The sequence below is a fragment of the Passer domesticus genome, chromosome 7, assembly GCF_036417665.1.
Source record: "Passer domesticus isolate bPasDom1 chromosome 7, bPasDom1.hap1, whole genome shotgun sequence".
Taxonomy (NCBI): domain Eukaryota; kingdom Metazoa; phylum Chordata; class Aves; order Passeriformes; family Passeridae; genus Passer; species Passer domesticus.
The window spans coordinates 46,203,401-46,217,066 of NC_087480.1; the positions used below are offsets into that span (position 1 = coordinate 46,203,401).

At 37.1% G+C, this 13,666-nt stretch overlaps 2 protein-coding genes across 12 annotated transcripts in view; one reads left to right on the forward strand and one right to left on the reverse strand.

Moving 5' to 3' along the window:
- Positions 1-13,666, forward strand: part of GLMN (glomulin, FKBP associated protein) — a 74,491-nt gene that overhangs the window by 25,705 nt on the left and 35,120 nt on the right. For 6 of the 7 annotated variants that reach the window (XM_064428249.1, XM_064428263.1, XM_064428254.1 and 3 more), the window contains exons 2-4: positions 964-1,039; positions 2,948-3,103; positions 5,429-5,508. The gene's annotated coding sequence lies outside the window, so the exon portion shown is untranslated. Of the gene's footprint in view, positions 1-7; positions 234-963; positions 1,040-2,947; positions 3,104-5,428; positions 5,509-13,666 lie in introns of those variants that run through there. The other variant, XM_064428250.1, reaches the window with a different exon arrangement.
- RPAP2 (RNA polymerase II associated protein 2) overlaps positions 1-13,666 on the reverse strand; it is a 37,263-nt gene that overhangs the window by 6,476 nt on the left and 17,121 nt on the right. Inside the window, exon 12 of one of the 5 annotated variants that reach the window (XM_064428268.1) lies at positions 7,316-11,522. The exons of 3 other annotated variants lie outside the window; for them this stretch is intronic. In XM_064428268.1, the coding sequence (XP_064284338.1) occupies positions 11,516-11,522 (7 nt within the window). In that variant the 3' untranslated portion in view covers positions 7,316-11,515. Of the gene's footprint in view, positions 1-7,315; positions 11,523-11,549; positions 11,984-13,666 lie in introns of those variants that run through there. One more of the 5 variants, XM_064428266.1, reaches the window with a different exon arrangement.

A 13,666-nucleotide genomic window follows, 5' to 3' on the forward strand; every position in this document is an offset into this window, starting at 1 on the left:
TGTTGTTTCCCTCCCTGTGGGAGGCCTGGCGCTGCCCGGGCCGGTGAACGGCAGCCCGGCCGGGCAGGCCGGCAGGAGGCCGCGCCTCACGGGGACGCTTTATCAGCGGGGAACGCAGAAGTGCTGATAGAGCATCAGAGGAACCACTGCAGTGTTAGGCTGGAGATGGCGGGAGGAAGACCAGGACATGCATTCCTACTTGTCTTCAATTCACCCTTCTCAGAATTATGCAGGTTGAATATGAAAAAAGACTGGTGGCAGAAAGAGTCATGACTTCCTGAGTGCTGCTGCGAGATAGCTGTAGCACTGTGAGCCATTCTCCTGGCCATGATGTAGATTTACACGCATTTTTACTTGAATTTTCTTAGTCCTGCCACGGGTTTAAGAGGATATTAACACAGACATTATTTTTTCAAAAACAGCAGAAAGCCTGTGCAGTTTTAAGGATTACTCTAAAACCAAAATATTTATTACCATGAAGCTTATATGGTTTTTGTTTTTTTGGAACTGCCCCTGGTGATAGTACATAGTTTCATGAATTACAAACATGTTGTAAATGTCAAACCCTGTTTAAGACACACTGCTTAAAGTGTAGCTTACACCAAGAAAGAAGGAAAAAGATATTGCTATTTTCAGAGAAGTTGTCAGGTTTAAATACTGAGAAATGGAAGTTAAAAAAAGTTTTAGACATGGATAATTTTTTTTCTTACCTAAACTTTGCTTTAAAACAAATTAAACTACTGATTATCTGATAAGCAAGAGACTAAATCAACAAGTCACTTCAGAGAGGCACATGCAAGTTTGTAGCAATTAGTTAAAAGTTGCATCTTGATGGGGCAACATGTTAAGTATTTATGAATCTATGTACAAACACTTTTCTCTTGGAAAACTGTGCCCTTTTGACCTTTAAATGATGCTTCAACTTGTCATTTGAAAAGCAGTTATCATCGAGTACTTTTCTAGTTTCAGGTGGCTGCTGCAGCAGAAGCAGAAGCTTTTGTCTGGGAAAGGAGCAAGCAGAAGCTGCTGGAGTGGAGTGGTAAGTTACATGCTCTGAGTAACACTGGTCCAATGTATATTTGAGGTACTGCAAAAGCTAGTATTGAGGGACTGCTTAACTGAATTAAACCTTAATTGTATGCAAACAAGCCAGAACAGCATTTGGGATCAGTATCTTCAAGTCACAGAAAATTACAATGATCTTATCTCTCAAGAAACTATGATGACTAATTCAATTGAATGACACACAGGATTTCAGTTCAAAGATTGTAGAATTCCCTTGAAAGTCTGCAGCATCTTCTACAGATGTAGAATATAAACAGGAAATAGGATACTTGGGAGCACAATAAGACCTGGCTAGTGGACCAGTGGAAAGAAAATACAAATTTTGTTTTTCTGTTACCTCTTTCACATGATGCAGCATTTATCTAGAACAAACTTTTATTAATAAAGTCAAATAAAAATAAGAAAAGCTAAAGGGTTAATTGATTTTAAAATAACCACCTACAGAAGTACACAATGTCAATGTTATAGTCCAAAATTACACACCCATTCTTCAAAGGCTTGCCTTCAGCAAGAGCTACTAAAAGGAAATGTTCATGCTCATATCATGGAAAAGTAGTATATCAGACTTGATGAGAGTGTAGTTTCCTGTACACCCACTTACACCATATGGTAAACAGGCATTTCTAACGTTTAAAAAGTGTTAAAAATGTCAAACTGTATCTGATTGATAAAATTTGTATTTGCTGGCTATTCCACATATGTTATATGTTTAAGAAAAAAACCCCACTAAGGTTAAATTCATGTGAAGAATAATCAATTATTATCAAGCTATTAAAGACATCTGGATAGCACAAAATGTTTACATAGTTTCAGTGCTTCAGCTCATGGCCCAAGCTTTCTATGAATCAGTTGCCTTACAAAAACATTTGGCAAGTATATTTAGGAGTTAAACCTCAATTATTTTTAGGAATAAGTTTCATTAATTGATATGGTAGGGTGCACAGCTTGTTCTTGGATCTATGTGTAGCTTAATGAAGACAGCTGAATACGTTCAGAAAAGAGAAAACTTTTAAGTAATTAAAAGCATTAATTGGCATTTCCTATCCATGAATAGTATGAATAGTATTTCTAAAAACCTAAACCAACTGTCCAGTACCATCGTTCCCCCAACTACTGGAGCTCAGAGAAAGCTTTATAGACTTTCTGTTTAAGATGAAGTCTGTGATTCCCTTTGAAAATGTTAAAAATTTTCAAAGCCACCACAGTGTTACCAGTCAGTTACAGCTCTCTGAAACAGATACCTGAAAACGGGTAAAAAAACAACCACATAAGAGTCAGGTTCCCTTCCACTCCTCAAAACTGGTCACTTGAAATGATACATAAATTGTCGAGAACTTGAGTGCACATAAATTGCTCCAATGTCATGGAAAGCACTTGTATACTCATGAAGAAAAGCCATATGCTAATTCTCAGAAGACTAATAATAAGCTCCTCCTAGAAAAATATTGCCAGTCTTCCTAATTTTTTTCCAATGTTAGAAGCTTCAAAAAGTAAAAGCCATTGGTTGTGGCAGAAGCCATGGATCCAAACACATTTTTTAAAGTTCTTTACGTTGTTTGACATGCTTGGAATTTGAATAAGAACAGAAGTATAAAGAGAATGATGAAACAGGCACGCACTACTCTCTTTCCAGAGTGAGCTTTGGAAAGTAAGTTGTCTTTCTGCCAGTTACAGGTATTTAAGTACTGTGAATAGGACTCAACCACTGCAACATAAGGGTTGAGTTTTTTTATTCTTTGTTTCTTTCCACCTTTTGTTTTAGTCACTTAAGACTTAATTTTTAAAGATCATCATAACCAGGATCGTTGATAACTGGTTTTCTATCAGAATGATGGAGCTGAACTAATGAATGATCACAAAGTTTCCTTAACACTTGTTTCAGAACACAGGAATGAAGCAAGAACTGGCAGCACTCACTACAAGCAGCATTTTCCCCCTTTCCCCAGCAGAACCACAGACACAGACTACTGCATGTGTGCTACAAGGGTGCCAACAAATCTCTGACCAGTAGGCTCTTGCTCCAGTGATAACCATGCAGGTAACCATACCATTCTAATGGGTTCTACTGCATCAACACAGAAGGGCTGGGGTGTTTTGGTTTTGTGGGGTTTTTTAAACACTTTAAATACATTTGCACTACTCTTAAGTTACAGATTTGATGGGCTTAGCAATGCAATGAAAATGTTACTAATCAGAAATGCCTTTCTTTTACTATAGTAGTTTTATAGAACACAGAACCCCTTTTAGTTATGTTCCTTTTAAGGAAGTCTCCAACACAACTGATTAAACAAAAGCAATTGTTTTGTTTAAGACAACTGGCTAGACTGACTCAATCCAACAAGTGTTACACATCAGCAATAAAACTGGGTGAATTGATGTGCTCTGCAGCCCACAGACCACCTGCCTGTAGTGCAGCTGTAGTGCTGCCATCACTCACTGCAGTGCTTCAGCTGATGGGGTGAACTCCAGTGCTTGCTGCCTTTATCCATTTCATGAATCCCTACCCAATGGCACTCAGACACCTGGGCAGAGTAAGTTGAAACCATTACTGCAATTTTGCATGTTCTTCACAATACACTGGCTGCTTGCTTAATTTGAGGTAGAATCTCTCAGTATCTCACTTGATACAGTACACTTGTCTAGGGACTGCAATTTTGTTAGTAAAGTGCCTTAAATCCCAAAGCCTGGGGCATCCATCAGGCCAAAGTCAGTATTGGACAGAAAGCTGAAGCACTATATGAGTCTAGCTGTAAGATAAAGATGGAACACCAGGGAGCTTAAAAAAAATTAACTTTGGTGTAATTAAGTGGTAACTCTTAATTACTATGTTTAAACATATGCTGAGAAATTAGAAAATATGACAGCCTCAACTTATGTAATTTAGCTGTTATGTTTGCAGTTTCAGTGAAAAAAAACCCAAACCCCTACTCATTTCTTGTAACTTTAGTTTGAGCATGATTTAAAAAACTCAACATTAAAAAACCCCAAACCCTTAAAAGCAAAAGGCTGTCTCCAGAGTGAACAATTTCCATTAGAACACATTAATATTTGACAGACAATCTTGAACTGGAAGCATCTAACTTACAAACAAGATGCAAAACTATTTAGATATATCTTCAGAATTGAGTCTTTTAAATTAAACTATACTAGTACTGGAAAAAAGTAATTACGATCAGTGTCACTTGCAACTTTGCAATTAAAATAGTCTCTAGTTTGGGGCCTTTTGTTACCATATCCAATCAGTCAAAGAGGAAAATGACATTCAGGGGCAGCTTTCTGTAATCTCCCCCAATATATTTCTGTATTATACTTTCTTAATGAAAGATAAAGCACTCTCAAGCCCATAGCATTGAACAGCAGTAACTGGCAGAAATAAACAGGCAATAAAAAATTGAGATAAAAAAGCCACTTCTGGTCTAGTTTTAAATATAGCCTGAAGATCCTATTCTCATCATAAAGACAAGAATTTTGTAACTGAAGGGCAACTTATGTTTTATTTATTATTTAACTTCCTTTCATTATTGTGTACTGACTTATCCACAGAATCCAGCACAGGCACGTTAATCCTCTGATGGCAACAGAAACTAAATTATTCATGCTTTAAAATTTTTGTCCACTACATTTAAATCAATGCTACCAACAGTGATTCAAAATCAACGACTGAAATTCCTACACAATCCAAGTGTACAGCAGAAATTAAGGTTCATTCCAGAGTTAAGTTTGTTAATTGTTTTGAGCCAGGCAAGAAAACTAAGGAAGCACCAAAACCAGCTCAGTAACACCTACAGTTTCTTATCCAGAGTTCTCTCCTACAAAGTGTAGTGGATCAGACTTTATTTCACTATTTTGTACAACAGGTCTGACTGCAGGATGATTGCCTCAAAAACAAATGGAGCATGGTACACATCTACATTACTGTATTCCAAAGATGACTACAATGTTAGTTCACAGACACAAAGCATTAGAACCTCTAGAGTACTGTGTGCCATTTAAAGCCCTAGCATTCATACAGGGATTTGTTCCACAAACTTTTAGCTTACTTATCAGCATAATACTAAGGCAAAAAAGAAGTTCCCAATATGAACCCAGAAGAAATCACTATCAGCTGTTTCTCCCTAACAAATCTAAGTTTCTTATGTACACATTTCAAGGACAGGCTTTGTTTAAAGAGCTCCATTTATTTGAAGCCTGTTTCCTGCTAACCAGCTGACAGATCAAAGGTACTTCTCAGTTTGATCACTTATTCCCATTTCCCCCTCTTCTTCAACCTAGTCAAAATTTTAAATCTAGTATGTTTAGAACTAATTTTAAAATTGATCCTCTCATTGTTTTCAGTCTTCTTTTCCTTTTTATGTTCCACAAGGTGTTCCTGTGACACCTCAAATACTGGAATCTATGCCACAGAAGTATCTGGATTACCTAGCTACATGAAATTAAGCCCAGGTATGAGTCTTGGATTAAAGAATGCTAAAATGCAAGCTTTTGAGAACCTGAACCTCTTAAGCACTTTGTAAAATACACACCTTTGTGTGAATTATTGTGCACATACAGTGGAACATACCTAAAAGATGCCTTTATATTCAAATCTGATACATTTTATGAATTAAACATTGTTTTACATCTATGTCTTTATATATATATATATATCTCAATTTCTGCACTTCATTATTCCACATATGAATATTCCTATAAATTCATTACCTTAGTGATATGTAAGAAGAAAAAAAATTCAAAAAAGACAGAATAAAATATCCTGACTTGAAGAAAGTGAAAACAGCTACAATGCAATATGCTTAGGCAAATAACATCAATACTTGACTTTATAAAATGTACTCACCTGTGCTCAGTTACTAGGGAAACAGTGATCATAAAATTGATCATAGTTTAGCCTCACAACTTTTTAACACTGTAACTTGATTACAGTCCAGTATATAGATCAAGCACCTGTAATAATGCAGCTGAGTAAAGAGACATGCTAGGAATAGCCTTGCCCAGTTTTTTTTTTTATTCAGAAGTTAAACGTAAAAACCTCAACATTTTCTACCTGCCTTTCCCAGTTTTGAAAAGAAATGCCAGTGTGGTTTTGGACCTCTCAAAATGAGGTTCTTAGAAATCCCTGAAAGCTAAAGATTCTGAAGTATCTTTTCCCAGAAATAACAACACACAGTAGGTTTAAAAAACAAACAAACCAAAACCGAAAACCCCCAAACCCTTTTCCTGCTTGTTTTATTTCCTACTCTACTACCGACCTGATGATCTCCAGTAAATCACTTTTCTACCCTTAATATCAATCTTACAGCTCTACAGCAGAAGAGCACTATTAACACTGATATGTGAAAGTACACTGAAATAAACACGTCTAAAACCAGCAGAGTACGTGATGAGGTTTGGAATGAATATGAAGAGCCAGATAGATCTCAACTATTCCTTAACTTTTTAAAAACCCTAGTACCTCATTTCAGAAATACTGAGTTTTATGATGAATTCATTCAATCTGTTCAGTGTCTTGTTAAGATGTTCAGATGGACAGAGGGTGGAAGAGAAAGCAAAATGTGCATTTCTGTGGAACATAGGGTATAAGTTTGGTATACATCAAAATCAAACATGCTCTAAAATGAAACAAGCCTCTAAACAACCAAGCATCTGCACTTTCTGCACTGATGCTGATTTGCACCTGTACTATGCAATTACACACATCCACTTGGCAGTTTCTGCCATAAGCCTCCACGTGCTGGTTGGTTCTGTTTGCTACCAGCAAATTAAAGCACACTTTTCCTGGTGGGGAGGAATGGGAAACGACCATGTACTGCTGCAGACATGATTGCTCTAGATCCTTTTTATTGTGCCAGGCAAAATTTTATGAAGATATGATTATGTTTACTTACACAACATTCTGGTTGATTGACTGGCTGCAGTCTTCTTATCCCCACTATTTATTTTAATGATACACGTGTAAAAACAGACACCTGCCCTGATGCTAAATGCACTGGCTTGGATTGTCTGTAAATTCTGGAGCTTTATCATAGCCCATAGCCAATCATCTTTGGGTGATATGCATTTCCCTCCTTTCTTCCTTCCTTCCCAAAAGAAGCTGTACTTTTCTGTTTTCATAAATATGAAAGGAAAACATTTCAGAAAATATTGTACATTTTTGCCTTCACTGTAACATCTCACTTCAGAGCTGAGCTGCCAGACTGGATGAGTGCCACTGGGTGTCAGGATGTTTTTGTATCCCAAGTAACGTGAGAAGTAATGAGAAGTACAAATTGCCTTTGCATTTGATTCCTGCAGTATCAGGACACAAAAGTAACTCTCCATCCGTGTACTGTCCACTATCAATCATCACATAAAAATAATTTGGCTCCTCTCTAAGTTAATCTTCTCCTCTCCCCTACAAATTTTCATGTCTGAGCAATTTGTAGTTTATTCCTCACCACTGTGGAATACTATAGCAGCACTAATATTCTCCAATATAACATTATTGATATGAAAAATAAAATGCATCTGTTTTCCCCAAATGACATAGACAGTTAGGTCCTTAGGTAGGTCTGTGAAGCACTGTTAATCCAAGCAAATTATCATAGCTCAATCATTCAAATAAGTTTATTTTCTAAGACATAATACAATCATAAAGCAGTATTTTTAGGGCTTTCATGGTTTTTCATCACCTTTAGGATTCTTCTTCCTTAAAAACCATTATACACTTTACAGAAAAAATATTGTCTATCATGGCAAGCCTGACATTTTCAACAGCAATATGACAAAGGAAATTAGAATCTCTATGCCTTTCTAGACACCCTTAGTGTTGTAAGGTTTTACATTCCAAAATCCACATCAGGCACCATAAGAGAAGAATTATTAGAACTTCAAACAATACTGATCTTTCACAGGGATTTTTTTTACACAGTTTTTCTGTTATAATGGTTTCAGAAGAGTTAAGGAATACAGTACTTCTACTTTGGGCACAATTTATTTCGGTGCTAAAGAGGAACACCATTCAGCCTACTAGAGATACCATTATTACTACCTGCATGGAACCAAACACATTAATGCAGAATCCATGCTAAAAACTCTGCTGGCACAAAATACCTGGGCATCACATGACAGGAAGCTATACTAACTTTTCCAGTCATGTGCATCTCTACTTTTTTTTTTTTTGTTTGTTTCAGAAACAAGCCAAATTAATATGGATTTTTGTCTTACAGTCATGTTTCCTGTTAGTCAAAAACACTGCTTATATCCCCACTAATGTAGCCTGTTCTTTACAAAGTTAACTAAGATAGAATTTATATAAGATTCAAGTGTGTGCCAGTCATGTGTTTCTTTTAACAGAAGGGTAGTGTTTCATGATAAAAAATGTTTGCATTTGAATGTATTAAGATTAATTATTAATGAGGAAGCAAGTATATTTTCATAGGGCTATAGTTGCAGGATTCACTTGAAACATGAACATTTCAGTTTGCTTAGGGGATGAAGTTAAAATACATTTAGTTTAAAATTAAGTTTAGGACAGCTGAAAATGTGAATTACTAATGTCTTGCAGCATTAGTTCAGAGCTGTCTATATTACTACTACTGTACAACTTTTTCTATGCAACTATTCTATGCCACTGTACTACTTATGACACGACTGCCAATAAGCAAAGCAGTCATTATGGAAGGAAGAAAAACATGACATTACAAAAGAAATCTTCTAAAAGTATACCTTTTAAAGAAACATTAATTTAAAACAGTTCTCTCTCTGGGCAATTTTTCCATCTGCTTGATCATAGTTATGGCATAAAGTTCAATGGGACATGAACTCCACTGACCAAGTCAGCTCCCCAGTGAGTCAACATGCTGCAGGAGCCTTCTGAAATCTGGCACACTGTGTCACAGCTTGAAGCGCAAGTGGCAACAACTCACACACACAAAAGGCTAAAACAAAGTGTCAGAAGAAAGTACTTTTCTTACTATCATATTCTTAATTTACAAATATATTTGGGATATAAAATTGCCAACAGACTGAAGCAGATCACCTAAAATGATGTTTCACATAAAATTATTTCTAGATTCTACAAAAAGATTTCTCAGAACACCACCACAAAGGACAATTTACAGCTGGTGATGCACTCTGCACACCAGCTCTGCTGGTTGTGCATGATGCAGTCTGAATGCCCACACATACAGCTGCTGGGAACATGCAGATTTCTATCTCTTGGAGGGATTTCCACGACACTTGGCAGCCAGCCATGCCCCTGCTCTTCCCTTGCACTGGGCAGCAGAGCTGGCAGGTGCAGAGAGCTTTCTGAGCCAACCCTCCTATCTCCATGCAGGCTCCACTCCTGCTGATGAAGCCAAGCTCCAGCACTGTAAACAGGAACTAATTATCCTGGACTCAGAGAGTTTGTGCTGGGTGTATAGGAAAGTTACACAGCACATCCAAATGGCCCATTTAGAAGGCTGCCCAGGAGAATACCAGCATGGAAAAGACTGCAGCTGTATGGGCTGCAATGAAATTCAGTGTCACTTCCTGCAGAACATCACTGCAGCAACACTGGGGGGTTTTTGTTCTAGGAGAAACACCTTCTTGGAAACTGTTCAAGTTTCTTCTATATTCTCCCTTATGAAAGAGGAAGATATTTAATTAATTTTAAAGTTGGCACTGACTAATATCCCAATTAACAACACTGAAATCCCTTATGGGATGTGAATGTTTCCTAAAGAATACTGGAACGTGCCAGAAAGAACTAAGATAATATTGATCGTGTCCACAATACGCTAAATAAGCAGCTTCAAGCTTGCTTAGAAATTGCTGATAAGTAAGCAAGCTTAATAGAAAAAACTGCTTAAAAGACTTAGGAACTGCTTAACACAAAATCTATTTGAATTCACACTTACCAAATGACAGCCTAAAATTAAGAGAAAAAGGGAAGAATATTTTTTTCTATGCATTAAGACAAAGTTGCCTTTTCTCTATTTCACACAATAATATAACTCTACAGATAAACAACACTATAACCACATTCAAATGTTTTATAAAAACTCTTCGGATTCTTGCTCCTGCATTCAAGCTCAGCTCTGTTGGAGCAAAATGGGAAACAAGGATATTTCCAGGTTAGTGGTAAATGATATTTCTCAGCTGAAACCTGGAACCAAACTTCCACCATCAGACTAAATAAAATATCAACCAGCTGACTTGTATGTGGTTTCTGTAGGAAAAAGAGTCACTCTGCAAGTCTGATTCATATCCTATATGTATTTGTACATTAGATTCATACATTTCAAACATTCACACACTTTTAGATAAGAACACAGTAGCGATATCAGAAACATCTAAATTCCTCTTAAAAAGATTTAGAAATGTCAGTGCTGAGCAATAGATTGCTCTTGTGTGCAGAGGAGTAAAAACACATACTTGAACCCAAGATTCTCCAGTTCCTGAGCTGTTATCTCCAAGAGAGTAAACCTCTAGAGTACATCTCCACATGACACATTTATCTAAAGTGGCTGCACACATATAATGATGGCTTTTGTTTAGTGATCATGGTCATTTTGAGTTTGTTTAAATACTGCAGCCAAATGCTTATAAACTAATCCCAGAACATTTTGAAATGCTTCAAAGCTTTTAGCGGGGGAACCTCTTGCATAGGCTTTGCAGATGAAGCTGACCACAGTTCACTGGAACCAGCCAGCTCAGATAAGTAAGATGAAAGCAGACATTTCCTGAAAATATCTTGAAAGCTTTCCATTAGTCTGTGCCAGGGGTATACACTAAAAACAGAAAGTGCCCATGCTTGTATAGCAACCAATCCTCCCACTGCTTTCTCCATTCTTTCTTGAACTACTGTATTTATATCTATTTATCTGCTTCATTTGGTATCTTGCAAAGTTCTTTGGCAGAAAAAGATGCAACTTCTGCATTCCAGTTTACAATACATTATAAAGCAGTTATTACTACAACAAAAAATTCTATTTAACATACTAAACAATGTGACAGGAAGAAATCAGAATCAATCAATGCCAAAATTACTACAGATTACAAATATGTAAGAAATTTGATGTACAGATAATTTTTAAGAGTCACACACTCCACGACAGGCATGAATAGCACTGTTTGAACATAAAGCTCTGGCTGTCAAAGTGTACTCTAACAAGGTCCATTCAGCGTTGCTGAATGTGCTCTATTCAAAGGAGTGCCTCAGGCTAGATTTTCAATAAAGGCAGAGACTGGCTGTGTTCATATTTTATACAATAATTTGATTGAATAAAAACAACTGTTCACTAGGAACATGCAATTCTCCACTACTGAAATTGCCAACATTTTATACTTTGAGACATGTCACACTGTCCAGTTCCAGGCACGTTATTTCAATGAATGAGAAGCCCAGGTTTCTTTCGTAGTCAGTGGACTCAAGGGCACATAAGTACTTTCAGCAGCTTTTCAAGGACCTGCAGACTATGAAGGGCACCTAGGGTCTAATTTAAGCACCAAAATTAGGCATTAGTGGTATCTATTATGGTGCATCCTCCAAAGAGTTAATATGCACATTCAAAGAGAGGAGAGCACAATCATACCATAATACACTAGAATTCAATACAGCCATAGTGCTAACAGTCATTCTGTCCAGTACCTTACCACAAAAAGGCTTGGGGCACTCTGAAATGCACTGTGAAGTTAAGAACACCAAGTCCTCAGTACACACTAGCCACACATGTTTGAGAAGGAAGTGGTGAGCCACAACATTGATGCACAAAATTGGATGCAAGCAAAGTCCAACAGTTGCTACTTGAAACAAAACAACCTTGTCCCCTTTAATACAAAACAAAAAATACTTGAAGTCTTAGATTTTTTTGAGGTATACCTTGAAACCCATGCTCACTCTGCCTTCTTGCAATCTCTGCACCCTGGGATACCTGTAGTATGGCGTGGCACCCACCTGGGAAGAGCAAGCATTACCCTCTACCAGGGAGCTGCTTATGCAGCTTTACTGGTTAGTGTTAGCAGTAAAATAGTTGTGGAATCAACAGAAATATGATTGATATGTCATACCTATGTCTGAAACATCACAGGTCAAGACCTGTAAATAAATGTGAAAGCATGGCTGAAGCTACTAAAGACCCTCTCTGACTCAGGCCCACACAACTCTATGAACTAAATAATAGCAGATGTGCTACAATGTGCATAATGTCTCAGTACAACTAAGGGAGAAGACTTAAATAGGGTGTAATTCTTTTAATGAAAATTATTATTAATATATGACAGGTTCCTTGGCAGACTGCAGGAAGTGAGAAAGGACTTGAGTGAGGACCTGTGAGGGGTTGTCCACATCCTCAGTCACCTTTCCCTGCACAGTCCTGGCTTCCACTGAATACTCAAGCTTGATTAGAATTTCCAAATAATTAAATGTTCTGCTTTAATCTTTTTAGAAATAATGTAAGATGCATCATCTTATTAGAGGAATTTTAACACTCATTCTATCCCACCTACATTCTTCCACATTCTCCCCTAAGAGGAAGCTGAGAGAAGTTATTAAAAATCTCAAGATCATGTGCTTGCAAGAACCTTACAATAAGCAGAAATCAGCAGTGGTTTTATTTATGATTTCACTAATATTATAAATACAATCTACTCTTTTAATAATCAAATGTAATTAATTTCTTTAGTAAGCAAAGGTAAAAAGAGACTTGGTTGTCTGCTTATTCTGACTGCTACCAGGACTGCCTACTGCTTGTATAACATTTTAAAGCAGCTGTAAAACAATCATTACTTATGTAAACATTTACAGCTCATCATATGCAGAGCCCAGCTACATATTTTAACTTCTGATCAAAAAGAGACACCACTTCCTTAGCTGTACAGAAACTACTTGAAAAATTCATAAGATCTGTTTCACAAATTACCAATTCAACCATAAGAATATATAGTAAAAATGACAAAAGATTTGTTCTTATAGTTGATAAAAAATTTATGCCAAGGCATTCAAGTAAAGTTACTTTCTGTGTTCTGATTTAATGAATCATTTGAGCGGTATCTGGCTGGGTGACACAGATGTAAGGCTCGCTGAAGCCTGCTCTAATGCCTGCTGGTACCATCTTCCTTGGGACAGCAGAGCCAGAACAATGTGTCAGACTGAAGTAATATCAAGGAAAGTAAGTGCAGTGCTGGGCATGCCACGAGCTGGCCCACAATACTTCCTGACCTGTGAATGTCTCTAAGTAGCTCTCTGTCCTACAGGCTCCAGTGACCCAGGAAGCCCAAAAGAAGCAGCAGCAGCAGCGCAGTCATGAACAGACTCGGAAATAAAGATTTTTGCAATCTCGTAATTCAAGCTCAAGACATACAAAGATTGATTGATGGTTTAACCCTAATGGAAGGCAGAGCCTCACACTGTGAAACCACCAGTGATTTCTTAAACATTTAACATTAGTTCACCTTTTAATACAAATTTGTGTCTGTTTAATGCACTGCAAAATTTGTGTCTTTAACCTCAGAAAAGCACACGAATCTGCAAAATACTAATTAAGGAACTCATTTCACTTGATGCATATGAGTACAGCTTTTATAGATCACGCTTCTGCATAGAAGTACTGAAAGACACTGTAATACAATCAGGCTTCTC